Genomic DNA, 26,125 nt, shown 5'->3' with positions numbered 1-26,125 from the left:
TGGGTTTCCGTGCATTGATATCAGGCAGTAAACTATCCTTTTCTTCACAGGTCGATTCCTTTTATTAAATGCTCATTTCAGGGGGTTTCCCTGTGCTGAACGATGGTATCTGCTGCTTTGGGGTTCGTGTTCATCTTGTTGTCAGTGCCAGTGTCCATTCTCAAAACTGGACTGTTGAACTGTGTCGCACAAACGTGAACATACACATATGCCCACATTCTGGTCAGCAGCACTAGTGTCTGTGTGTGCGTATATATGTACACGTGTGTGCATCTGGGCACCGCTCGTACCCTTGTGGGACAGCAGTGTTGTATCACTGTACATTTCCAGTCTGATCTGTATGCTTCTCAGAGTTTGTAGCTCTTTCTCTCTGAATTCTGTACCACACACATGGCACCTCTCCACTGAATTCAGCCCTTCCACCACCAATGGAAACTGCCCGGTCAGCCTTTCCTGGTAACCGCTGGCAATGAAGAAGGGGTTTGAATCCATCCCTTCTGTTGTCACTTCCTGGTGATGACCCCTATGTATGTGACGTCACTTCCTGGCAACCCAAAGCAGTGACACTTGCTTCCGTTTTTCCTCTTTGAGCAAAACAGAAGCAAGTTTGAAAGTCGGAAATTGACCAAAATATACCGATATGCCAGTTGAGCCCTTTCTGAATCATTTAACTCGGACCCGACTGGAAAAGCCTTTACAAAGTTTTAGAAAAAAAATCAAAGTGGAAAAGATCCTGCAAGTTAAAAAATAAAATTAAATAAAATAAAACTAAGCAGCAGAAGTGTAGCTGTTCCAGGGAGTTAGAACAATCAGTCTAGGTTTTCCTCTCTCCTTGCTAAAATAAAAAAGTAGAGAAGTGAGCCTAGGGGCCAGAATTGGTGAGCCGGGTCTCTGTAGGAGAGCCTGGAATAATGCCTGGGACACTATGCAAGGAAATGGCTATTAATACTGAATCCAGCCATTCTTACTGCGTGGCCACCCAAACAACTGCACTCGGTTGGAAGGGCGCAGGTTCCCCTCCTGCCACGTGGCTCCCAATCTGCCAGGAGCACAGGCGAGGGGTGGTGACCTCCGCAAACAAAATCCCACGAGCTTGGCTGTGTGTTTGTTTCCAGGAGCCAGAGGTTAGAGAGTTTCAAAGAGTGCAGCCCTCTAACCGTGGCAACTATCTCCCCGTGGACACGCAGGAGCGCGCTGTAGCTGGGAGGGCCTCCTCCATGCCACGCCTGACTGTGGATCCCCAGGTAACACCGAGCGAAGCCATAGCCGGAGAAGCAGAACATGGCGGGAGCTGTCTGCTGTGGAAGGAGAGCCCATATTTTTCCCTGGGAGACGTGTGTTTCTGCCCTGCCAGGCCTTACGGCCGTGTGCTAGGCATCACTCCTGCTTTTGCCTAGCTAGGTGGTATTGGGAAACAGTCTGTCTTAGGTGTTGACATGGCCCCCATTCCTATTGCACCTCACAACCCCCCAAGAGGCAGGACAGTTATCCCCCATTGTACAGATGGGAAACTGAGGCATGGAGAGGCTTGCCCCAGGCCACACAGGAAGCCTGTGGTGGAGCAGGGAATGGAACCCAGGTCTCCCAAGATAGACCCCAAACCCTAGGACCCTCCTTTTGCTCCCCCTAGCCCAGCACCATGGTGGGCCACAGCAGGACTGGCTCATTGGTGTGTCCTCCAACATGCAACATTTTCAAAATGTCCCTCCCCCGCCCCACCTGGCAAATATTTCGACCGATGAGTCCCGGCCTCTGCTTTCCTTCTTCCGCCATTGTCCCAAAACACGCCTGTCTGGCCTGGGCAGTCTGTTTGGATCAGTCCGGGCCATGCTCCATCTCGTTGTGTGTCTGCCTGGTTTTTCTGTCTGTCTGGCTCGTAGTCTGTTTTGGCTGAGACCTGATGGCTTTTCTGGGGTTGTTTTCATAGCCCTTTGGCAGGGAGTATCCGGACTCATGTTTCTTCAGGAGCTGGGGCAGCATTAACAGGCCCTCCCATGTCAAAGGGGTGGGCTACAAACTTCCTAGGGTTCTCCTTGGGTGAAAGCCCCATTGCTTGCCTACCGAGGCCCTGTGGGGCGTGCGGGGGTAAGACCTTTCTCTGCCGATGCCCCAGACTGCACTGGCGGTCTGGCACCTGTCAATGGACGGATGTTTGATGGCTCTTTGTGGTAACTTTCCCAACTACTGTCTGCCCAACCAGCCTCAGATAGGCTGGGTCGGCCCAAATGGACCCAGATGCTGCTCTCTCATCAGGCACAGAGGGGAGGGGCTACCTCTGGGGGGACGGGCTGAACACAGAGAAGGGATGGGAGGCAACACGGGAACAGTGCAGAGGACCCGGAGGGAAATGGAAGGAAATCTCTTTGCTTTAAAGGGAAAAACACGGGAAAAGCCTGGGGTGGCGGGAGAAGCAAGTCAGAGAGAAGGCACAGGAAAAGAGAGGGAGCAAAATACAAGAAGAGGGGGTTGGGGGGGGGGGAGGAAGAACGGAAGAAAAAGGATGGAGAACAGAAGTGCAGATACGGCAAGAAACCAGCCGAAGCAGTGACAACCAATGGGCAGTAAAGACGGTGAGAAGACGAGTGGAGAGAGGGAAGAAAACAAGAGATGGATTACAGGAGGGGAAAGAAATGGCGAAGAAAGAAGTGGAATGGAAACCATGAAGGATCCTTTGAGATAGGAGAGGAGAATGGGGAGGCATAAGGCGGTGGAAGGGGGAGATGGATGGAGTAGAAATGGGGGGGAAGGAGCTGGAGAGTGAATAAAGTTAGAAGGGGGGTAGTTGACGATGAAGACAAGTGAGAGTGAGGGCCAATGGGGAAGGAGTAGCACATGGAGGGCAGGGTGGTGGGCTGGTGGGACAGGCCAAGGGGTACACAGAAATACGGCAGTAGTTAATAAATTGAGAAGGAGAGAGCCAGGGGAGCGAATGAGCCAAGAGAAGCTTCCCTTTGGAATTTCCTCTGTGCTCCCTTTTTCTGCACTGCTGACTCTGGCCCTGTCTCTTGAGCTGGGGGAGAGATGCTGGAGCCGCTCTGGAGTTTTTGCTGTTCCGTTTCCTGCACGGCCTCCTGGAAGGTGTCTGAGTAGGAGAGACTGTTCTAGTCCCCTCCGCTAGTAGACACCCTGACTTCAGAGTGGCCCTCCTGCCTCCCCCTCCCACTGCTGCTGGCTTCCATTGATCGCCCCCTGGGGTGCATTTCCAGGTGGTGACAGACACCAGCTCTATGAGACGATCGTTCTCCACCATCCGGGACAAGCGTCCCAACAGCTCCTGGCTGGATGAGTTCTCCATGGAGCGGAGCAGCGAGAACACCTACAAGTCACGCCGGCGCAGTTACCACGCCTCGCTGCAGCTATCTGCTCGCCGCCTCAATGCGGACGCAGGTGAGAGGGGGTGTCTTTTGCCTGCCGGACAGGAATCTCCTTTGGGTGGGTAATCCGCTCCTTTCTGCCGACGGCGCGTCAGTTTTCCGACGGGGTATGGCGGAATCAGGGGCATGCCGCCCAAAGAGGATGGTGCAGAATCAAGAGCTAGACGTACAATCCAATCCCGATGTGTCACCGTGCATTTCTCTTCTCATGCAAAGTGTGCCCTAGGACAGTACACACAGTGCTTTTTTTGTGACGCAGTACCGGCACCTCCGGTCAGAGTTTACCTCAAAAGAACGGAGCTTACTGGCACCTTTGTAGCAAATGTCCGACTGTCGGCTGGGCCGTGTGTCTTAAAGGGGCCACATCTCTTAAAAGGGCAATGCCAGCCCCACCCCAGCTTTTTTTTTCTCAATAACTTTTCCCCTAGAGTACCAGCACCTTTTTTTTGTTTGTTTGTTTGTTTTGTTTATAAACAAAAAAAGCACTGAGTACATGGGATTAAATGTGAAGGGCTTCGCACGGAGCATGGCATGGAGGGAGCTCCTAAGAGATACAGGCAAGGGAGACATCGATTTGTTGTGAAATCTGAATCCATGAGCCAGCAAGATGCAGGGGCTGCAAAGAGAAAGGCGACCTCGTACCAGGTGTGGAGATGATATTCCACACCATTATTCCTCCAGCTGCAGTGTGTCACAAAACAGCTCGGTCCCAGATCCCTAGGATCAGGCTACCCACTAGGCCCTTGCTCCTGTGTCTACCTCGCTCAGCTCTGCTCACTCTGGGGTGTTCCTCTTCTCGCCCTGAAAGGGGCCACTCCTCACCCAATCCCCTGTTGCTCTTGGGCACCAGCAGTAGCACATCCATGAGTTGTATGGAGCCACCAGCCCTCTTCTACAGCAACGCCCATCCGTCCCCTGTCCCCAGCAGTGTCAGGAGCGGCAGGGGTATGAGTTTGCCATCCCTGCCTTATGTGTATGACTGCAAATCCTCTACTCTGGCTCTCCCTGCCGGAGTCACTGCAACGCCGCTGGCTTTCTGGCTGGCCAGTGCCGTTTATGTGACAGGAAGAGGGGGCTACCCAGGGATGCCAAAACAAAACGGCGCAGTGGTTTGGTGTGTGTCCAGGAGCTGTGCCCAGGGCAGTGAGGAGGAAAGAGCAATCAGGGCTGGCAGCTAAGCTGGAGTCAGTCCAGAGGAGACTTGGTGTGAACTGGATCCCGACGTGGCCAGGGAGTCAGCGGCTGCAGCGTTCTGTGCACCCTCAGGCGTGGAGGAGAATTTGAGCAGCGCGGAGGGTGGTGTGAGGTGACGGGCAGGTTTAGGGGCACAGGAGCTGCGGGAGGAGAAGGAAAGTTCAGATGCTAAGCCTGCAGCCAGTGGCAGCCAATGGGAGGTCTGTGCCTGGAGGGTGGAGGCAGAGTTGTGTTTGAGGCTGGCCAGGCGTTCCCAGCTGTGACAGAATCACGGGGCCTGCTTGGTTCTGACAGGCCAAAGGTCCCTGGGCAGTGGGGAGGAAATGGCCCAATCAAACAAGAGCAGACGTGTGGGAGGAGGGAGCTGTATGGCTCTGAAGGGGCTGCAGGAGGAGAAAGCGGCCCACGGTGTCCGAGGAATTTCCATGCTACGACCAGCGCCTCCGCAGACTGAAAACAGACAAGAACCGCGATGTTGAGGGGCGGTTAAGGAAATCGGAAGGACTGTCACAAGCCCTGCGCGGAGGGGAAAGGGGAGGGGGTTACAAAGTTACTAGGCAGTACAGATGCACAGAGCCGCACAAATCTACCACTTTCTATTTTGTGTCTAGACCCCTGTAAATTTGTGGGTATCCGCTCTGTAGCCACGGGTAGCCGCAGCTGTGGGTGCAGAGAGCTGCAGACCAGTTTTGCAGAGGGGGATGCGGATACCAATTTGCACCTGCACAGGGTTCTAGAGACACTCCACAGGCAGAGGTTGCTGTCAGGGTCCGAGGTACAGGGACAGCCCCAGCCCGTCTGGCTTGGAGGAAGTGTTGAGTTTAGCTGGGTGGAGAGAGCACGGGAGCGGGAGCTCTGAGTCCGAGTTAACACGACCGCCCCCTCCTCGCGTGCTTGTGACCTCCGGGCCCTCACTTGGAACGATTCCCGGCAGCTGTCCCACAAGGGAGCCTGACAGGCTGGCTTTGTCCTCCCCAGGCCACAGGTCTGAGACGCACCGCGCAGGTGGCAGAGAGCGGGGGCGATCCAAAGAGCGCAAGCACTTGCTGTCCCCGGACATCTCCCGCTGCAACTCGGAGGAGCGGAGTCCGCAGGCAGAGGGCGAGTCTCCCGTCCGGCGCCAGTCCCGGTCGCCCAGCGAGGGCAGGTCGCAGACGCCCAACAGGCAGGTAGGGATGAGCCCAGCAGCCCAAACACTGGGATTCCTGCACTCCTATCTCTGGGGTTAGGCAGCCTGTGGCCAACTATTCAGTGTATTAGGGACACACTGGGGTCCCATTGTGCTAGACACTGTGCAAACACCTAGCAGGAGGCAGACACTGCCCCCCAGAGCTCACAGTCGAACTGGACAAGATGGAGGAGGGCTGGACAAGATGGGCACAGACAGGTGGAGGGGCCTAGGTGGCAGAGCCAGTCCATGGCCGAGCCTGGAACAGGACGCCCGAGTCCCCGTTCAGGGCTCCGTCCACTAGACCATACTGGGCCTTGTTGTGTTACCCTAACGCAGCCTTTGTGGGCTGGTGCTGGGAAAGTCCAGTGCCTGGGAACGTAAATCTAGCCCCCTTCTAGCTGCAGAGCCTGAGGGGAGGGGGTGGGGTGCTTGGTGCACTGCCTGTTCTTGAAACAGGCAGCTCCCATTGACTAGAAATCGGCCAATGGGATTGTGCTGGGGGCGGGAGCAGCTCTTGAAGCACCACTCCCCCCTCCCCTCCAGCTCACACAAAAGACCCGGCAGCTGCTTTTCTGAGCAGTGTGCGGAAGCAGGGCAAGCAGGGAGTGTGCCTGAGGCTCCCTGCTGGATCCGGACATCTCCCGGATCCAGCCCACGGAAGGTGTTTTGCTCAGGCCTGATCTAGCTCCTTGCCGGAGGAGCCTCAGCCACATTCAACCCCCAACCTCCATTGCAGTCTGAGGGTTTGCTTCCCTCCCACCATCCCACCGCAACCCAGGCCCTGCTTTTCCAGGCCTTGCCCCTCTCCCAGACACGTACACCCGTGCTGCGTGGGCGTGAAATGCTCCCATTCTGCTTGGTAGCACGTACCCCCATTTGGCACTCATCCAACCAGCTAAGTCAGGCCTGTTTGCATGCACAGTTCCTTTGGCAGTGTGCCTGGGAACACCATCAATTACTACTGACGCCATGTGGGGATCCGACCTCCGTCCCCAGCCTGGCCGGTGCACTTTTGCGAGGCACCGAGTGCAGGCCTGCGAGGCCCAACGCACGCCATTGCGAGGTCACTGAAGGAAAGTGGGAACCCCGGAGACAGTTTCCTCCTCCCTGTTTTCTCTGTCCTCATTCCCTCAGGCCTTGTCTTCACTAGGAGCAGGTTCACGCCGAACAGCTACCTTGGCAGAGCTGCGTCTCCCAGGGGTGTGAAAAGATCACACCTTTCGGAGACATAGTTAAGCTGAGCCAACCCCGGGGGTAGACTGCGTGAGCTTGCCAGAAGAATTCCTCCCTCAGCCTGGCTACTACCCCTCCAGGCGGTGGATTAGTGTCCCGTCAGGAGAACCCCTGCATTGGTGTGGCGAGTGGGTACGCTGAAGCCCTCCCGCCGCACAGCTGCAGCGGTCGTAGCCGGTGGGTGTGTCTGTGCTACGGGGCCCTGCCTCAGCGCCGCGGCTCCGCTGCTGTAGCTGAGACGCTTCCCGACTCTGGCAGCACTCTTCCTCGACCTAGTGGTGTCTGCCGGGGGGGTTGGTTGATCTAAGTCTGGGGCTTTCAAACTTCATTGCCCCTTGTCCCCCTTCTGATAACCATGATTATCACCCAAAGCGAAGCGTAAGCCCATGCGAGTCCAACTGCCCCAGGTGGGAGAGCAAAGCCAAACCCTGAGTCCAATCACCCGGGGTGGAGGCCCTGTCATCTGTAATCTGAGTCCTGCCACCCGAGGCTGAAGCCCTCAGACTTCCACCCCGGGCAGTGGGGCTCAGGCTTGGCTTTGGCCCCCGACCCAGCAAGTCTCAGCCAGCCCCAGGGCCCCCATGGAAATGAGGTTGGGGGTCCCACCCCACCGTTTGAGATCCACTGATCCAACCCCATGGCACAGGGCGTGGCCCTTTTCACAGCCCCGTGCGGTGCGGCGGGGCGTGGCGGGGTGGACTCGGTGTAATGCAAGACAAAGACAAACCAGGTTGAGGTATTCCCAGGAGTTCACAGGTTGAGCTCAGGACCAGGCTCCCCCGGCTAACGAGCGAGACGAGGCCTCTGTGGGAGTAACGAGGTGACTTTTCATCGAGCGGCTTTTGGCCAACCCATCCCATCCCTGCTGCACTGTCAACAGATCTGTCCCCTTCCATTTCGCAGGGCACGGGCTCCCTGAGCGAAAGCTCCATCCCCTCCATCTCTGACACCAGCACCCCGCGACGAGGTCGCCGGCAGCTCCCGCCCGTCCCCCCGAAGCCACGTCCGCTCCTCTCTTACGCCTCCCTGATGCGGCACTCCGGGGACACCTCTCCGCAGCCTGACGAGAGCGAGGGGGGGTCCCCTCTGTTCTCCCAGGTGCTGGAGATGAATGACACCTGCCTGACCGAGTCTTCCAGCTCTCCGCCGGGCAAGCAGAGCCGGCACTCCACCCCCCAGCGCTACATCTCAGAGCCATACCTGGCCCTGCACGACGACTCCCACGCCTCGGACTGCGGCGAGGAGGAGACGCTCACCTTCGAGGCCGCCGTGGCCACCAGCCTGGGCCGCTCCAACACCATCGGGTCAGCCCCGCCCCTGCGGCACGGCTGGCAGATGCCCAACGGGCACTACCGGCGGCGGAGGAGAGGGGCCGCTGCGCAGGGGGTGATGTGTGGGGCTAGCATCGACGTGCTCAGCGACACGGAAGAAGATGACAAATGCTAGAGGCTGCTCCCTCCCTCGGATGCATGCTCTTCACCACGGGTGGGAATGAAGCGAACCCAAAATCAAATGCGGGGGGAAATAAAAAGTCTTTGTGCAAAAAAAAAAAAAAAAAAGCCAACCTGCTGACCTTCCCTCCCTTTTTTCTGCACAAAGAAGCATTTGATTTGCTTGCACGACCCCCGCTCCGGTAAGGACGCGTGTGGAAAGCACGGAAACGCCCCTCCCGAGCAAAACAGGACTTTGTGCCTAGGGGAGACCAGAGAGGGGGATCCACGGCCAAGCGAAACTCAGCAGGAAGCAGCCAGGGGGACCACAGCATGTATTGGTATTAGCCTCGGCCCCTCGGAGCTTGGCAAAAGATCCCGGCACGTGGCTTTGGGCATGTTGCATTTTTCCCTCGGGAAGTCGGAAGGGGAGGATCAGGACAGAGGCGACGCCCTCACTGGGGCTCTCTTGTACTGCCCGTGGCTTTCGGTTTGCTCCCCACGTGCACTAGTGACAAAGCTGGCAGGAGGAAGGGGGGGTGTGGAAGGGAGGCACCGGGCCCAGCGGACATGCATGGGGGGCGGGGATGGGTCTGGGTGAAACCAAAACAAATCGGCTTGTACCATGGGGAGATGGTGGGAGGAGGGGCTGCGGGCAATGCTGCTGGACCTAACCACCTTGCTATTACATGTATTATTTATATACTGAGAACTATAGGGGTGTGTGTATATACGGTATGTGTGTGTATATATATTTATATGCTGTATATATAAAGATATACACATGCAGGTATTTGTTTTAGCCAACTGGTGCACGCTACCTGCAGGGCCGCCTTTCTCCCGCAGGGCCTCTGGCCAGCAGGCGAACGCTTTCTGTTGACTTTTATGGTGCCAGGTACGGTGTTTTCCCTCCCCTGCGTCTTGTTCAGATGGACGGACACGGCTGGGTCAGGCCCTTCGCTCCCCCTGCCTGGAAGAGGAGTATGTTTGAAATGCCAAATACAGGGCTAGAGGGATTTAAAGCAGACGGAAACGCCTCTCGGGAGATATTAACGGGGGCGGTTTAGTTGCTGGGCGGTGATTTGTGTAGGTGGCCGAGTGGGAGCCAAGGAAGTCAAGGTCCTTTGTGGTTGACACTCCTGGCTGGGTGTGGGATTGAAACTAGAGAAAGGGGTAGGGATAGACCGTTATGCCAATACATCCCCACTCCCTCTCGGGCGTATGGCTGGCCTGGCACCATACGCTCTCCTTGCTGCTCAGGTGCCTTTGTCTTTCACTAATGCACGGACAGAGCGTGCACGAGGGGGCTGATCCAGAGCTCAGGAGGGGTGGCGACCGTGTGCCCACTCGCAGCAGTGGGCTTTGGAGCAGGCCCCGTTGGAGCCCCCGTTGTACTGGCTGAGCATGGAGGCGTTGAGTACTAGCAAACGGCTTTGGCGAGCACCATCAGGCGGTGCCCTAGTGAGCCACCCTCATGCTGCCTGCTCGGTGAGGCAGGAAAGCACGTCACCCTCCACCCAGCCGCATCCTCCCCCAAGAGGCAAAGACGCTGAAGGGCGGAGCACAGCACTTTTCAGAACCAAGCCGCTTTTTTTACAGGGGTGGACGGTGCAGATGGGAAGCATGGCCCCTGGAGGGGGAGCCCTTCTCCCTCCCCATCCCCCCAGTGCCTGCGTCGCTGCATGGAGGGACACTCAGGCATATGAGCCAAGACTACAGACTGCATCCAGTCCTCAAGCCCCTCCTGGAAACCATCCTGTATTGCCCAAGTCCAGAAACGAGTGCTCCAGTGGCACCTTAGGGTATGTCTAGACTGCATCCCTCTGTCGGCAGAGGGATGCAGATTAGGCAGGTCCACATTGCAAATGAGGCAGAGATTTAAATATCCTGCATCTAATTTGCATAAAAATGGCCACCGCATTTTGCCGACTCAGCACTTTGTCGACAAAAAGAGGCAGTTTAGAGGGGGATCTGTCGAGAAAGAAAGCCTTTTTCGACAGATCCTGTAAACCTCCTCGCAGGAGGCATAAGGGTTCTGTCGAAAAAGGCTTTCTTTCTCGACACATCCCCCTCTAGACTGACACCTTTTGCTGACAAAGTGCTGAGTCGGCAAAATGCGGTGGCCATTTTTATGCAAATTAGATGCAGGATATTTAAATCTCTGCCTCATTTGCAATGTGGACCTGCCTAATCTGCATCCCTCTGCCGACAGAGGGATGCAGTCTAGACATACCCTTAGAGACTAACCAAAATACATAGGATCATGAGCCTTTGTGGGCAAAACCCACTTCATCAGATGCGTTGGAGTGGAAATAACAGAAACCAAGAAATATATGCCAAGATATATAAATGTGTATATATATATATATATATATATATATATATATATATATATATATATAACTGCTGAATAAGTACGAGTCAATTGTAGGACCCGTATTAAGGAGGCTAATTAAGTGGGCTGGATGTGTCCCATACATAGAATTTGATGTGGAAATGTAGATGTTCAAAGCAGGAGAAATTGGTTTGGTAATGCCTTTAACATCTGCATTTGCACATTAAATGCTACGTTTGGGACACATCCCGTCCCCTTAACTTCATTCACATGGGTCCTACAATTGGTAGGTACTTCTGCCTGTTACCTATCTCTCTTGGTTTCTGTTATTTCCACTCCAGTTCATCTGAGGAAGTGGGTTTTACCCACGAAAGCTCATGAAGTGCCACAGGACTACCCATCGTTTTTAAAGTTACAGACTAACACGGCTGCCCCTCTGAGATTTTTTCCCAAGTTCAGGTGCAGGAACAGGCTGTGGATTGCATCTCCGCAGCCGTTCCTCTCTCCTCAGCTCGGCAAGCTCCATCTGATGCAGAATGGAGGAGAGTTTGACCTGGCGCAGGGGGCCCGGGTTGAGATTTTGAAAGCCAACTAGAGGCTTTAGCGTCTCTGCTCTTGTTAATTCGCCTTGAGCCATGTGACCCTAGGCAGTTTCCAAAACCTTCACCTTTTTCCTGTCTTCCCGGCTGCCTGCTCTTCCACCCTCAAAGCATGGCCAGTCTGGAGCAGTTCTAGGCAGAATGTCCTCCCGCAGGTCACAACCAGACTGACACCGTCAGGGTTCTCTCAGTCTCCTCGGTGCTGAAGAAGGCTAGTTTGAGAAGCTTTGAAATACAGATCTGCGGACAACACTCGTTGCTTTCCAGACCTCAGCGTGCCGTGTGTCTCACTGAGAATCGCCCCTCTCCAGTCGGGTCACCCGTGTCTCCTTGGAGATCAGTGACCACGGGCCATTTTTCTCCAAGGGCTTTGCTGCTTCGCCCATAGCCCTGCAATTCGGCACGTGCGTAGCAGGGGGCAGAACTCGATGACCTCCCGAGGTCTCTTCCAGCCGCAGGATTCTTTGATTCCTTAGCACACGGATCTGTAGGAGCACGGTGACTGGCAAAACCTGAACAGGGCTGATTTTCCTGAGGAAGGTGTGTTTCTAGGCCCGTCCTCTCTCTTTCAGCGATCCTCTTCAAGGGGAGCTCGCCTGTCATCAGCCGCGTGTGCTGTCCCCGGGGTGCAGTACCTGGCACCAGGGCGTGAGTGGAGCCAAAGGACAGATTTAGCAAATCAACCCCTTCTTCTCCCATCCAGTGGCCTGTACGCAGATTAGAGGCAAGAGGCTGATTTTCACATCCAGCTCTAGGTCGTTCAGGCTGTGAGTCAGCAAAACCGTCTCTCTCCAGCACAGCAGAGGAGCTACGCTGGGTACAGACAGATGGAAGCGTGTGCTAGATGCGATACTGAACTGTGGGATGGATGCTCTAAGGAGAGGCAAGTGCAAACCAAAAGCTTAGCCCCAGGCAGGGCTGGCTGGGAACGGCTTTGACTGCAGTTCGTTTTTGGCCAGCCTGATCTGCTTGAAAATTGGAAATTTCCTTTCCTAACGTTCAGCTATTCCACATCAATCCAGTCTGGGAGGGGAGGGCTGGCTGCCCACGCTTCCCAGTAAAACAACCCCAGTGTTCCCAGGATCACTGTGCCCCTCCCTTCCACATACACACATGCCAACGTAAGGGTGAGGGGCCAAACCAGCAATCAGCCGCCGGCGCCAATAATATAACGGAGTGGGGCTTATTATACAGTAAGGCCCTTGTGTGGATAAATGAGCTCTGTCCTGCTCTCCTGAGATGGGGGGGGGGGTGAAGGGTGCTAGCGGGCCCGGCGTAAGGGACGCTGTGGGACACAGGGATTGTCCGGCTGCAGGCAGAGGGTTGAGCAGTTGGCTCAGGATCCGGATGAGCATGCTTGCCTGCCATTCGGCGTATTCCGGACCAGTGTGCACATCTGTAGAGCTCAAGAGGTTGGGCCGTCCGGGCCCGCATCCTAGTCCAGGAAGGGTGTTGTTTAAAATACGGCGTGCGGTCAAATTCCGGCCCTGGTCATTCTGTTCTGCCAGCCTCAATTTCCAACACGCGTGCTCTGCTGCGCTCACAGCGGCAGAGGGATGCTGGTATAGAACGGCTTCCACTCCAGAGGTGGCTGCGTTTTAGTAGGATGAGGAATGATCTTTGTACATTCAGAGGGACCAAAGTTGGATTCCTTTGAAGTGAGTGGAAGTTTAGACTCGTGGGCTATAGAAGTGCTTTGCGACCAAACATACTATATAATAATAATACTATCCAATGTATTCTATTCCTCGAGCCCATTGTGATGGCTGGAATGGGCTTCTACAGTCCTGTCGGTGGGCTGAGGCAGGATAGGGGGGAGACTATGCTCTGAAGACAGGTTGGGGGTGGCGTACCTGGGAGGCATAAGCAGGGGGCCCTCCCCTTGTGTCTTGCAACCAAACCCTCGTTTCTGTCGGAGGGTTCTTGTGGGTTTTTTTGGCCATGTTGTCCAGCAGCCCCGGCCCCCCAGACCCATCTGGAGACAGGTGGCGTTTAATTCTGCCCCGCCCGCTGGATAAGCTACTGTGCGGTGCTTAGTGGCATTCGCTGACTTGAAACTGGAAGTGCAAGGCAGTCTCACCCCTCGTTTGCAGAGAGTCTAAGAATGTTTCAATGAAAACTGCCGGCCAGCTCTAAGAGCTGCCCCTCTCTCTAGGGAGAGATGGGGGGAAAGAGCTGTATTCCGGGGGCCAAACGCTTTCACTGCCTTTCCATACCCGTCCGCTTCACTGAACCTACCTGTGAGCTAAACCCTCCTGCCAAATGCCCCTCAACTCCCACCTTGCCATCCTGCCCCTCTCCTAGCTAACTGACCCTCTCGTGGTCCTAAACCAGTGGTGGATCCACCCCTGCCTGGCTCTTTCAGCTGCTGAATTCCCACAAAGCAGCCCAAACGTGGCAGGAAGCGACTCCTTCCAACAGCGTAACTTCTCCTCCGTGGCCCCCAGCCAGCTGTCCTGTCAGCTCCCAAGCTGGCCTGGGTCCGGGTCTCATGCTGCTGGACTGTAATGAGGGTTAACCCAAGGTCCAAACGGAGGCTCTGTCACTCACTGCCATCCCAAACCTCTTTGCAGGATCTCTCTACCTCACTGTGCTCGAGCTCGCTAGCCCACCTACCCACCCATGCAGAGACGCGGCCGTTTCCTTCAGTGTGTTGCTTGGCTTTGTTTTGTTGGGTGCCAAAGGATACGGGGAGGGGAGCATTTAAAATGACCAGGCAGGGAGTAGGGGGATGGCTCTGCATGTCAGCGTTTTTGGGGGGGGGGGGGCTTGTGTTTTCAGCAGAGAGCCCTCTTGGGGGCGTTAGAATCAGGTTGGTAGCAGTGAGTGGGGCTGCATTGCTGGGCTGGGCTGTCCAGGTCTGGAAGTTTGGCTCACTCCCTTCACTGATGTAGAGGTCTCCCCTGCTGGTCTGTTGCTCCAAATTGCTGCTCTCCTGTGGTTTGCACAGGTCCCGCTGCGTGTGGGTCCCAAGCGTGAGGAAGGCAGCTCTCCAGGCCCTATGCAGCCGCCAGGTAAAGACTGGCTCGGGAGATTTCCAGACCCCAATCTTTGCAGGGAGTGACCCGGCTGGCGTGCAGCGGGAGTGGTGCAGCTGTCTGCCAGCAGCTGCCTCATCTCTGCCCGTTCGGAGCCACGCCGGCCCGGCAGGCGTGCGGTAATGGCCAGAGCCCCGGCTGCTTTGCATTGCCCTGAGGACACAAAGACTCTGGAGCCGCCGCCTGGCTGCTGGGCTTTTCTTGACTCCCAGCAGTTTGTCCCAGCAGGCCCGTAGAGCTTGATGCCTCTCAGGTTCACAGGCATCATGAAGTGAGGTCCAGGTCAGGACTTCAGGGCCTGCTCGCTCCCCGCCTGTCCCTGCCGTCAGTGAGCTGGGAGGGGGCAGGGCCCAGGGGATGGAGCGAGAGCATCGAAAGCTGCTGATCGCTGGCCCCAGGGCCCTCCCTGCCACCAGAGCCACGGACCAGACTGCGAGGGCCCCCTTTGGTTTCCATGGCGATACGCTTGAGTGCCCAACTAAGGAGCATTTCTCCTGGTTGTGAGGAACACGGACCAGGGGAGGCCTGGTCTGCAGCCCACTGAAGGCGATGGAAGAACTTCCATTGGCACCCGCGGGCTTTGAATCGGACCCGGACGGAGCCTACGAGAGGAATCGATCGCTGGAAAAGGCCCATTCTGGCTCGTAAGCCCCTGTGCCCACAGGGCAGTGCCGGTCTGGATCAAGCGGCGAGATCGGCTTGATTCATCTCCATTAGCTGTTTCCTCTGAAACCTAAGGATGGCGTCCCCATGTACTATTCCATCTTGACGGGGGTCGGGGGAAGGGTGCCTGGCTGTACCGCCCTGTAATAGGCTATCAGGGAATAGGTCCCCATTAAACCAACCGAAAGGAAAGCCAATTACTCCAGAAATGGCAGCAGCGGGATAGCTCTGAACCAATCCGCTTTGAGGAACTGACTCTGCGTCTCAAGAGCAGGAAGGCAGCTGTGTTGCCGTGGGCTTGTTGCAAAGGTCTCTGGCGAAGGCGTGTCTCCTCATGGTACAAACTGTTGGGGCAGGAGGTGTCGTGGGCAGGTGAGGGGCAGACGAGATGACCCCCCCAAACATATTGTAAATAAAGGGGTTTGCATCTTGACCTTCTAAATGCAAAAAGATTTATAACAATAAGCCATGCTCTGTGTAAATACATTATTGGGGGAGGGAGGTGGGCTTTTTTGTGTGCGTGCATTGGGGGGGCTATAAAAAGGGTCCTTGCTTCACATTGGTTTTAAAGCTTATCACTTAAACGTCTCCTTGTTATGGTTCTAGCTGAGACCAGCAAGTGTGCAATGAAGTTTATAAGAGTTTTGAAATATTTCTTAATTTTTTAAAAAAATCACGTTTCGAGTTTAATATCACTTCACCACACAGACTGGTCTCTCTCCCCTAGAAAGGCTTATCCCCCCCCCTCGCCCCCTGCACTGAAGGGAAGGTGTGTAACCCCTGCCTCCAGGAAACTAGACTGAGTATTGATACGTGCCAGTAGGGAAAGATATGGGGGACTGGTTGCAGCTCAGAGTTCATGAGGTTGCTGACTGGGCCATGTGCTCATGGCTGGAACTGGAACCTCGCTCTGGTTAGCAGTGGCTCTGCAGGTAGGGAGTCTGTATTCGGGACTGAGAACAGCGGACTCTAGATCCTAGAACCAGGCGTGGGCTCCGATCTGAATGCGACAGCAAGATTGAGACAGAGATTGAATTTCCAGACCAGCGATGGGTCCCGAGGGTTGGACTGGGGCTGAGCTAGGTTGGGGAGATCTATCTGACGGAGCTAGGTATTTACACTCTGCTTACTTCCATAACATCTACGCACCTCCAGAGGTGGGTCTGCTCTCCGGACGCACCAAATCAGTCTCCGGCGCGAGCGTAGATTGAGCTGTTTTCCAAAATGCCATGATTCAGAACAGAGACTCACTCTTACCAAAAGCTGGAGCCATGATGCTCAAGATAGTTGGCGGGGAAGGGACCTGCCTAGCTCTGCAAGCCAAAACCTGGATGGAGGATGGAGGTTGGGTCTCTTTCCAAGTGCAGAAGCTGCCAGTTGGGGGAGCTCTGTGCTTCGCAGCTCCTGAATGGACCATCTCTCTGCCCTCTTTCCTTCCCACCCATCTATTGCACAGTCACATATTTTTATTGGGAGGTGGAGTGGTCTGGGGTGGGAATAAGTTGCAGTTTCCAGCTTGACAAGTTAGTTGCGGTTGCAACCATAAAACCAGGAGCGAGGAGAGTCGGTAAAAATCCAAGTGCCATTAACATAGAACAGCGAGGGATGGAGCTGCGCTACAGCAGAATTTGCCCCTTTGTGGGAAACAAGAGCTGAAACATTGCCACCCCGGCCAAGGGTCACCCTCGTCCAAATTATTTCATGAGAGTTGCCACATAAAACGCCGATCCGAGCTGGCTTATTGAAACTCTGTTGGGTTCATCAGCCAAGTATCCACCGATAGCAGGGATGCTGAACCTGAGTAGAGCTTTTCCTTCATCTACATTGGTCTTATTAACAACCCAGGAATTGTGTGTGTGCTGCAGCGCTATACACCACAGTGTCGGAGGCTTTTTCCTGCCTGCTTTCAGTGGGGCTGCCAGCATGGATTGATTCGATCTGCCTTGTGGAGTCCGGGATGCGGTGACACTTCTAGAACGGGATAAAGTGGCCCAGAGGGCCGATAACGTATCAGCTTGTAAAACCAAAACATGAGAGTGCTTAGGGAAAAGACCCCCTTGCGGGGAGCAAAGTTTCAAGGTACTGTTGCAGCCCACCTACCCCTTTTGTCAGTCTCTGGGCTATCTTTGCTTCTTTATCATGTATCTTCCATGACCAACAGAACCTTTCTCCCTAAGGGAGGTGGCTGCTGCTAAGATCTCCGCTTAAGGTCAGGTTCCAGGCCCCACTGCCCCACATGGCAGGGAGAGAACTATGGCAGGACATCAGGTGGGGAAGGAGCTAACCAGACCGTGCAGGGAGAAGTCGATGGCAGGATATGGGGAGGCAGAGGAAATCGGAGAAATGGTTTCATTTCTGCATCGATAAACCTGCCCCAGCTCAGCCCAATCCACCTGGAGAGGCATTGATCTGATACTAGTACCAGTTCCCAGCTGGTTGACTGTTCCCCAGCTGGCATCCAGACAACCATCACCATTGCCTCTGGGTTTGACTCGGTGCAGTTTTCTCTTGCTCGATGCCTGAAGCTTGTGGCCAGCTTGTAAAAGAAAGCAGGGTAGTTGCAGAGATGCAAAGCGGGTGCTAGGCAAACGGGCACACGGCGTTCCCTTTGGGGTGTTTTTTTCCCATAGCCACAGTCCCGACACATCCAGGAAATGCAGCTCTGATGGGCAGCCCAACGCCAGGCTCCCCGGGGAAGTGTGGGTGCACTTTTCCCACGCCCGCTGCGGAGCTCAGCACTGCATGTTGATGAGGTGGATCTATTGTAACATAAATGCTTGTTTGGGTCCAAAAGGAAAACCACAAAAGGGGGGGGGCAAGAAAAATGTAAAAGTTTAATGTTTTTTTGTCAGAGAAAAAATAAAATAAAAACTTGTTGTAAAGAATCAGCCGAGCGGCCTTCTGTTCCTTCTCCACATCTTCGTGTCACCGGGTGGGCTCGGCCGCAATCCCTACCTGTACAGACACATGGGAAGAGACAGTCGCTTCCTGCCCCAAGGAGTTTGCAGGTCCACTAGACGAAGGTGATAAGGGGAAACTGACACCAAGCGCCATCAGGCAGATCAGAAGAAGAGCAGGGAACAGAAAACAGGAGGCAGCTCATGAGTGCACGTCAATTGTCACAGACTAGAGCGATGATGCTTAATGCTGGCTGAGATCTGCCCTCAGTGCATATCCCTGCCCATGGCAACATACTGCCTCTCTCCACGGGCTGTCTAGCAGGTACAGTCATACGCACGGAGTGGCCTTCCTTGGGAGGACACTGTATTTCATTATATGGTGCATGCTCTTGCTTAGGGGGTTTAAAGATGTTTATTTTCTGTATCGATTCCAGTAGACTGCACAATCAAACACACCTTCTCATTCTGTGTACTCTATAGAAAACTGTACCAGCAACAATCATTTCCGGTGGTGAGAAATGCTTTTTCTGACTCAGGCCCCGGTGTGACATTCTTGACTCAGTTTCATTTAGGACAGTTGCATCCCCTTATCATTACTCCTTAGGATGGTTGTGGAGTTCGCAGTCTCTCTGATCTCTCTTGACATCAGTCACCCGGTTGCTTGTCTGGCCCGGATGCTGCGACACACTGGAAACCATCAATTGAAAAGGACAAAATTTGCTAGAGGGTTCCAATTGTATTTAGCGTCTGCAAACAAAAACTAGCAGGTAACATTGTTAGATGGAAAACGTAGCAAAAGTTCATTAAAATAAGACTTTGGGCTTGATCCTGCTCTCATTGATGTCGTGGTGCCCAAAAGTGCTTGCACCACGGTAGTTACGCTGTAGTTGCACCAGTAATGGTAGCCAAAATCATGCACGAAACTGGTATTAGCCAAGTCCTGCATAAGTGCTGGTATTGCCTGTATAATCATGACATGCCTTGGCTTGGATTTAACAGGAATTTTTGTTAAACTGAAATACAACATTTGCATTCAAAACACACAACAATTGAACATGATCCGGTCTCAGCGCTCCTTACAAACCCCTTGCCCACTTACCATGTAATGGTCGTCCGCATGACATATTCCCTACCTTTTGTACTACGAGCCTTTGCATGGGCACGTGAAGCTGCCTACCTTTAATGGCAACTCCCTCCAAAGTACAAGCAACCTTCTCCACCTTTCTTGCGCTCCCTGCTTGATTCCTTGGATCTAGCATCAGAAGTCTCTCTCCATGCCCCAGTGGCTATAGCAAAACCAGGTGTAGCTTTCTGGATGTTGCAGGTATGTGAAGGCTTATACAGCCAGGTGGGTGACACCCTACATGACGTTACGAGGTCTTTTAAATGTGTCGAATGCAGGGAATCGTGGACTGCTACAAGCAATCAACAGTTTGAAAAAGCAGCAGTGTATTCTTTGCTGACAGAGTGAGAAAAAGCCCACAGCAGTTTTTAATAACAATACGACACCAAGATGATGCGGAATGGACATCCCTGTAATATAAAGTAGCAATTGTACCTGCAGGATTACATTGGCTTGGTTTACATCAAAGGTGATCTCAAGGCATTAAGGTACATTAATGTACAGATGAGGGAGTTTATTAAAAAGTGTTAGGAACCACACTGGCATCAAAACACCCAAGAATTGTTTGTACCCAGCATCATATTTGGTATCAGTTTTTTTTCTCCCTGCTTTTGCATGATGTAGCTAGCTCTAGCACCCAGTGCAATAGCCAAACCATCAGCTTTTTGTGGAATCATTTAAAAAGCTAGGAAACTTCAGAGTACCAGGGCTCAATAGGAGTAGTAGCCATGCCCCTTTCATGCCAACGGTAGGGCACTTGACAAGCTAACAGGCTACTTTTTTCTCTTACCCTCTTATTGTGCATCTGAACACAGCTGTGGCAGGAAATAAGACAACACGGAGGGATCATTTGGAGGAGGTGCTCTGGTCCAAAATTTGCAAGAAATTAATTAGAACATGTATTCATAGAATCATAGAATACTAGGACTGGAAGGGACCTCGAGAGGTCATCGAGTCCAGCCTCCCACCCTCATGGCAGGACTCAGTACTGTCTAGACCATCCCTGATAGACATTTATCTAACCTACTCTTAAATATCTCCAGAGATGGAAATTCCACAACCTCCCTGGGCAATTTATTCCAGTGTTTAACCACCCTGACAGTTAGGAACTTTTTCCTAATGTTGGGAAAAAGTCTTGCTCTCCATTTTTGCGGTGCTATTTAAAAAATTGTGGGGTTTTGAGGCAGTAGCTGGTTCTTTATCAGCAGCAAAAGAGTTTTGCCGGCGGAACGTCTGCGATAAATACTTTATGGGTTTTTAAAAGGGGTTTTGTTTTTAAAGAAGCAGCCCCCATACACGAGTTCAATAAAGATCACAGAAACTACCCTGCCCATCTTAGAACATTTAAAATAGAGCATATTCATTCCGGGGTTGGCTGGGGGGGCGAGCCAAGGGAGTTATGATTAATGATTGCACATCCAGGAGGCAAGGGGAAGTTATTAACTTAGTCTCATTAGTAGTAATTGAGGTTAGAGCAAGCAGCCAAGGGTTGAAAATGCAGGGGAAGTGGAGATGAAGTATTAAGATCTCTACATTCCTGCTTCTCTTGGAGTCAAGGTGCATGCTCCTGGTCAGTTCTGTGTTAGCAGGCAACATGGCACACGCACAACTTTTAAGCATGGCAGAGTCGCACTGAATTCAGAGCCCTTGCTTCAAAGCTCTGCTGGACCAGGGCCTTAGCGAGCATTAGAGCAACCTGCTAGTGGTGGTTCTAAAATGCCCATTCGTGGCTCAGCTAGACGCCTATGCTAGGGGCATCTAGGGATAAGTTTTAATTCTCTCTTGGTGTAAGAACTTAACTCAGTTTTCCAGCCTTCCTGTGATGAATATGGCAACTGGAAAATACTGGCCAAGGAACTTGCCTGTTAAAGAGGCGAATCAACTCTACCCTGGCTAATGTTATTCATTTAAGCGTTGTAAGAAAACTATACAGATCAAGTAATTTACAGCACCTGATTGATAAGAATATAAGAACGGCCAAACTGAGTCAGACCAACAGTCCATCTAGTCCAGTGTCATGTCTGCCAACAGTGGCCAACACCAGATGCCCCAGAGGGAAGGATCACAACAGGTAATCCTCACATGATCCCTCCCGTCACCCAGCTCCAGAGAAACAGAGGCTAGCGACACCATTCCTACCCATCCTGGCTAATAGCCATTGATGGACCTAACCTCCATGAATCTATCTAGCTCATTTTTGAACCTTGTTAAAGTTCTAGCCTTCACCACATCCTCTGGCAAGGAGTTCCACAGGTTGACTGTGCGCTGAGTGAAGAAAAACTTCCTTTTGTTTGTTTTAAACCTGCTACCTGTTAATTTCATTTGGTGACCCCTAGTTCTTATATTGTGGGAATATGTAAATAACTTTTCCTTATTCACTTTTTCCACACCAGTCATGATTTTATAGACCTCTATCATATTCCCCCTTAGTCTCCTCTTTTCTAAGCCGAATGGTTCTGACAGTGACATGAGTTCACTGCCTCCATAGTGATAATCTCTGTGGAACCAGAAAAGCCTCTGAGGCTGGAATCTCCTTTGTTTTTAGGTTCATTAACGCAAGTAAGCATGTGGCAGTGTCCTTTACTTCCATAGGTACGAAAGTTTCAGCGAGGTAGCCGAGTTAGTCTGAAACTGGAAAAACTTAAAAAACAACAAATAGTCTAGCAGCACCTTGGAGCCTAACAAACCATGTAGATGGTATCATGAGCTTTCGTGGGTACAACCCAGATGAATGGAGTTCCACAGGTACATGAAGTGATGTCATGAATAGGGCTGTTGTCCTAAATTGGGGCCTTACAGGTTAGAAAACAATAGGTTTGGGTCCTAACTTCTCATTCTTGCATTAAAAAACGTTTGAAGAGAATTGCAGTCATCTGGCACTCCTTTGTCCCTGATTTTCCTCATGTCTTTCTCTTTCCATGGAGGGTTCTTTTCTGATGTTCCTTACAGCATAAAGCAATGAACCCAGGAAGCGTTGATTTTCTGATCTCTTGGATTTGGCTTTTTGCTGTCCTCGCCTTTGTATTTGTTCTGACTTCAGTGTCAGCGCTGTTTTCTCCTTCGTGTTGTCAGTTGTTGTTTACACTTAACCAAGAGACTTCAATGTGCTCAATCTATTCAGTTTGTCAAAGAGGAGGTGACTTAGTCATCGTACCTGCATGGGAAGATGATTCCTGAGAGCAGAGGGCAGTTTCGACAAAGAGGTGGGAGCTAGCAAGCAGCCCTGGCAAGGCGTGGAGGCTGCCCACGTTCAGCGATAAAATACACGTTGTTAGCAGGGTGAGTGATTAATCATTGGAGCAACTTCCCAAGAGCCGGGGAAATCTTTAGACTGAGGTTGTCTCGCTTTCTAAACACGTGCCCCTGTTCTGCCACGCCTTACTGGGCTGGAGTCTGGGGTGAGGGTCCCCGGCCTGTGTGAGGCAGGTCAAACTAGGTCAGGATGGGCAATAATTTTTGATGGGAGGGCCACGCCAGGATTTTGGTAAGTGGTCAAGGTCCACACTTTTCTATGGAGGGACTGCGGGGTCTGGGACTGAAGTTGGAAACAGGAGAGAGCTTGGGGTAGGGGGCTGAGGTGCAGGAGAGGGCGTGGGGTCTGAGAGGGAGTTTGGGTGAAGAAAGGGGATGTGACATGGGGCAGAGGATTCGTATGCAGGGTCTGGGAGGGAGTAGGAGTGCAGGAGAGTGTTCTGGCCTAGGGAAGGGGTGTAGGAGGGCGTGCAGGGTCTGATAGGGAGTGGGGACTTAGAGGAGGGGGGTACAGAAGGTTTGGGTAGTGACCTGGGGCAAGGAGGTGGAGTGTGCGAGGGGGTGGGATGCCATTTACCTAGGCAACTCAAGGACTACAGCCTGGAGGGACCTCCAGGCAGGCTACCTGCCTGCCACAGCCCCAGGCCTCTCAAAGCGGAAGGCTGCCTGGGCGGTGGGTGTCCGCGGCACAGGACACTCCGGGCAGAGCTGACCTCAGGCTGCCCCGGCTCCGCCTCTTCTGCCGAAGGCCCTGCCCCTTCTAGTAGCACAACACCCCTCCCTCCCCCTACCCTGGAGCCCGGGGAGGCTGTCAGGCCCCTGGTCAAACATGACCCGGCCAACTCTCAAAAATCTCTGCCATGCGCGAGAGTCATGGCAGGGGCCGTCATGCAAGACGGACTGATGCCAAATAATTGCGCTTCCCCGGAGAGCTTCCTCTCCAAGTCCTGCTCAGTGCTGGCCAGCAGGAAACAGCCTGTCGCTCACCCGCCAACCCCGATAACCGTAAAGTGGTTGCCTGTGAATTTACACCCGCTTACATTTTGAAGGGATACCGAAAGCCCTGATCTGTCCTGATATGGCTGGCTGATTATGCTGTACATGAGGCAGCCAGAGGTTGTATGAGAGAGAACCCAAATTTAGCCTTAAGAAGGGAAAGAAATAGACATGTCCTATAGCAGAGTTTCTCAACCTTTTTTTTATAAAGTACCCCTTTTCCACACACACACACACACACAGACACAAATTATAAGTACCCCCAGTACCTACAGTTTTCAGACACACACAATTTTTTTCTGACATTGCAACATATTTGTTTAAACAACTTAATTGTAGCCCGGTGGGTGATGAAATTTTGAGTGTAAAAAGTACAAAAATAAAGTGCTGTAAAACTTAAAACAAAAATTCAGTTTTCTCCAAATGTCAGTTGTGTTGACGTACTCCCCAGACTGCTCTTGAGTACCCCTAAGGGTGCTGGTACCACTGGTTAAGAAACACTGTCCTGTAACCTATATTGCTACTCAGTGTTCCCTGTACGTTGTGCGCTTGTGCGGCCGCTAAGGAGCGGTTCAAATGCTGCTGATTAGCAGAGCACCCACAGCCGGGTTTTGTGTTTCTATTGGTGGTGCCCATTGCGCATGCTTCGGTGCAGATAAAAAAAATTATTCCGCGCATGGATGGAGACGATTAGAGGGAACATTATTGCTACTGTGCTTTTACATGTGACAGAACTCAAGACAATTGGGAATGTTAGGGGCAAACAAGCGGTGTTATTACGCTCTCATTTTAACTCTAACTTGGCAAAACCCAGCTAGTGCCAAGAAGCTGTCTGTTCTGGAATGCAAATGTGACGCCGACAGGAGGAACCAAACTGGAAACCTCTGGGCTGTGTCTACACTGCCCCCTTTTCCGGAATAACTTGCCAGCTGTCTACACTGGCCCCTTGAATTTCCGGAAAAGCACTGACGATCTACTGTAAAATCATCATTGCTTTTCCGGAAAAACTATGCTGCTCCCGTTCGGGCAAAAGTCCTTTTCCGGAAAACTGTTCCGGAAAAGGGCCAGTGTAGACAGCACAGATTTCTTTTCCGCAAAAAAGCCCCGATCGCGAAAATGACGATCGGGGCTTTTTTGCGGAAAAGCACGTCTACATTGGCATGGACACTTTTCCGGAAAAAGTGCTTTTCCGGAAAAGCATCCTGCCAATGTAGACGCGCTTTTTCCGGAAATATTTATAACGGAAAACTGTTCCATTTTAAGCATTTCTGGAAAATCATGCCAGTGTAGACATAGCCCTGAAGTTTAGGGCATGAGCCTCTCCCACATGAACGAAAAGCCAACAAACGCTCAGCTAAGGCTGTAGAGCAGACTCATTATGCTCTCTGTGAGTGGTCTTGGCATTACTAGAGGGGACAGTACATCACACCCAGCAAGTGCGTGGGTTACACGATGCATGGGTCAAGATGTTACAATGTTCACCACAGAGTCAAAGACCCACGGAGGGAAGCAACGTCCTCTTCTCTTGTGGAACAGCCCTCCCATGTCCTACGTAAACCCGTGTTCTCCTGGGCAGCGTCACTCTTGACCGGGCGGATGTGGGGCAATAAGGGGGCTGTAGCGCTCTTTGCTTTCTGCAGAGCAGCGTTCCTCTAGGGGGATTGTGGCGCATCAGGAAACGATGTTAGGGAAAGGGAAACTGACTTCAAAGCCTTTTAGTGCCAGGCTGTTTGTCAACACACAAATCACATGCGCATTTCCCGTGAAATCTCCCTGCCCTGAGCCCAGATAGAGGCAAAGTAGTTGATTGGCCACGATCTCTGCATCATGGGTCCAAACCCAATAATCTGCCCGGGACAAGCAACTGAGAGCTTTTCTTTTGGCTCCCCCATGCAGCTGGGTCCCACAGCTGGTTGTTGCTGTGATCAGGAAGCAGGCCTAGTATCGGGCCCATGGGCAGCGGGTGATGTAGGCAAGGGAAGGCCTTGCCTTCCCAAAACTGCCTACGCTGCCCAGCCACTGGGGAAGGCTGGGGGCCATAACCTCAGCCCTCTGAGTAGCCAGAAGGCTCAGAGTTCGGTGGGGCTTGGTGGGTGGGGAGGGTGTTGCAGGGGCATGGTCTTGAGGGAAGGGGGTGTGGCATTGGGTATAAGGGGCGGGGCTTAGGCTTGCCTTCTTCAGGTGAGCTTTCATTCACCACCCTTGGGAATGTGTTGTCCTAGCCTCTGGCCACCTGCTACCTTCGTGCTAGCGCCAGCTCTGCCTTCTCTTTCATTCTACAGTGATGGCAGCAAAGCTCTGCCTGAAGCACAGTAGTGAGGCCAGAGAGCCTATGAGCGCACAACGGGGTCCCAGCTGGCTTTCTGCTCCGTGCCGTCAGTTCAGCCCTGCCTTGGGCGGCCACGTGTACGTCAGCTGTACGGAAACACGTTCGTGTTCCAGGCGGGGCACCTCGCTCTCAGCTGATCGGTGGTCCTCTCCCGTGTCCCTCACGGACCATCCAGCAGAGAGGCGACTTCCCAGCCAGCCAACAGCTGGCTATATCCTTATTATAGTTCAGTGGGGGGGATCTGGAAGAGAACAACCCAGGTAATGAATTTCTAGCAACTGATGCCGCTTCCTGACCCTTACCCCAAATCAAATGTATTTTCAGACTCTCTTTCCACCAAAGAAGCCCACCTATAGCCAGCTTTTAATCTCAGTTACAGGGGTGTACAGCCTGGAATAACTCCACTGAGGCTACATTTAGCCTGCAGGCTTCTTGCAGAAGAAGCTTTTCCAGAAGCGATCGGAAAAACTTCCGAACGAGAGCGTTTA

At 52.9% G+C, this 26,125-nt stretch overlaps 1 protein-coding gene across 1 annotated transcript in view; it reads left to right on the top strand.

The window, feature by feature from the left end:
- CACNA1E (calcium voltage-gated channel subunit alpha1 E) overlaps positions 1 to 8,531 on the top strand; it is a 264,872-nt gene extending 256,341 nt beyond the window's left edge. The window contains exons 45-48 of the mRNA XM_075936805.2: positions 1,116 to 1,244; positions 3,207 to 3,387; positions 5,547 to 5,737; positions 7,876 to 8,531. Of these exons, the coding sequence (XP_075792920.2) occupies positions 1,116 to 1,244; positions 3,207 to 3,387; positions 5,547 to 5,737; positions 7,876 to 8,418 (1,044 nt within the window). The 3' untranslated portion in view covers positions 8,419 to 8,531. The remainder of the gene's footprint in view (positions 1 to 1,115; positions 1,245 to 3,206; positions 3,388 to 5,546; positions 5,738 to 7,875) is intronic.
- The last annotated feature ends 17,594 nt before the right edge of the window (positions 8,532 to 26,125 follow it).

This window comes from Pelodiscus sinensis, chromosome 9 (assembly GCF_052426305.1).
Source record: "Pelodiscus sinensis isolate ZL-2025 chromosome 9, ASM5242630v1, whole genome shotgun sequence".
NCBI classification, from domain to species: domain Eukaryota; kingdom Metazoa; phylum Chordata; order Testudines; family Trionychidae; genus Pelodiscus; species Pelodiscus sinensis.
The sequence above is the reverse complement of the archived record's forward strand: the minus strand, read 5'-3'. Positions and strand labels throughout refer to the sequence as shown.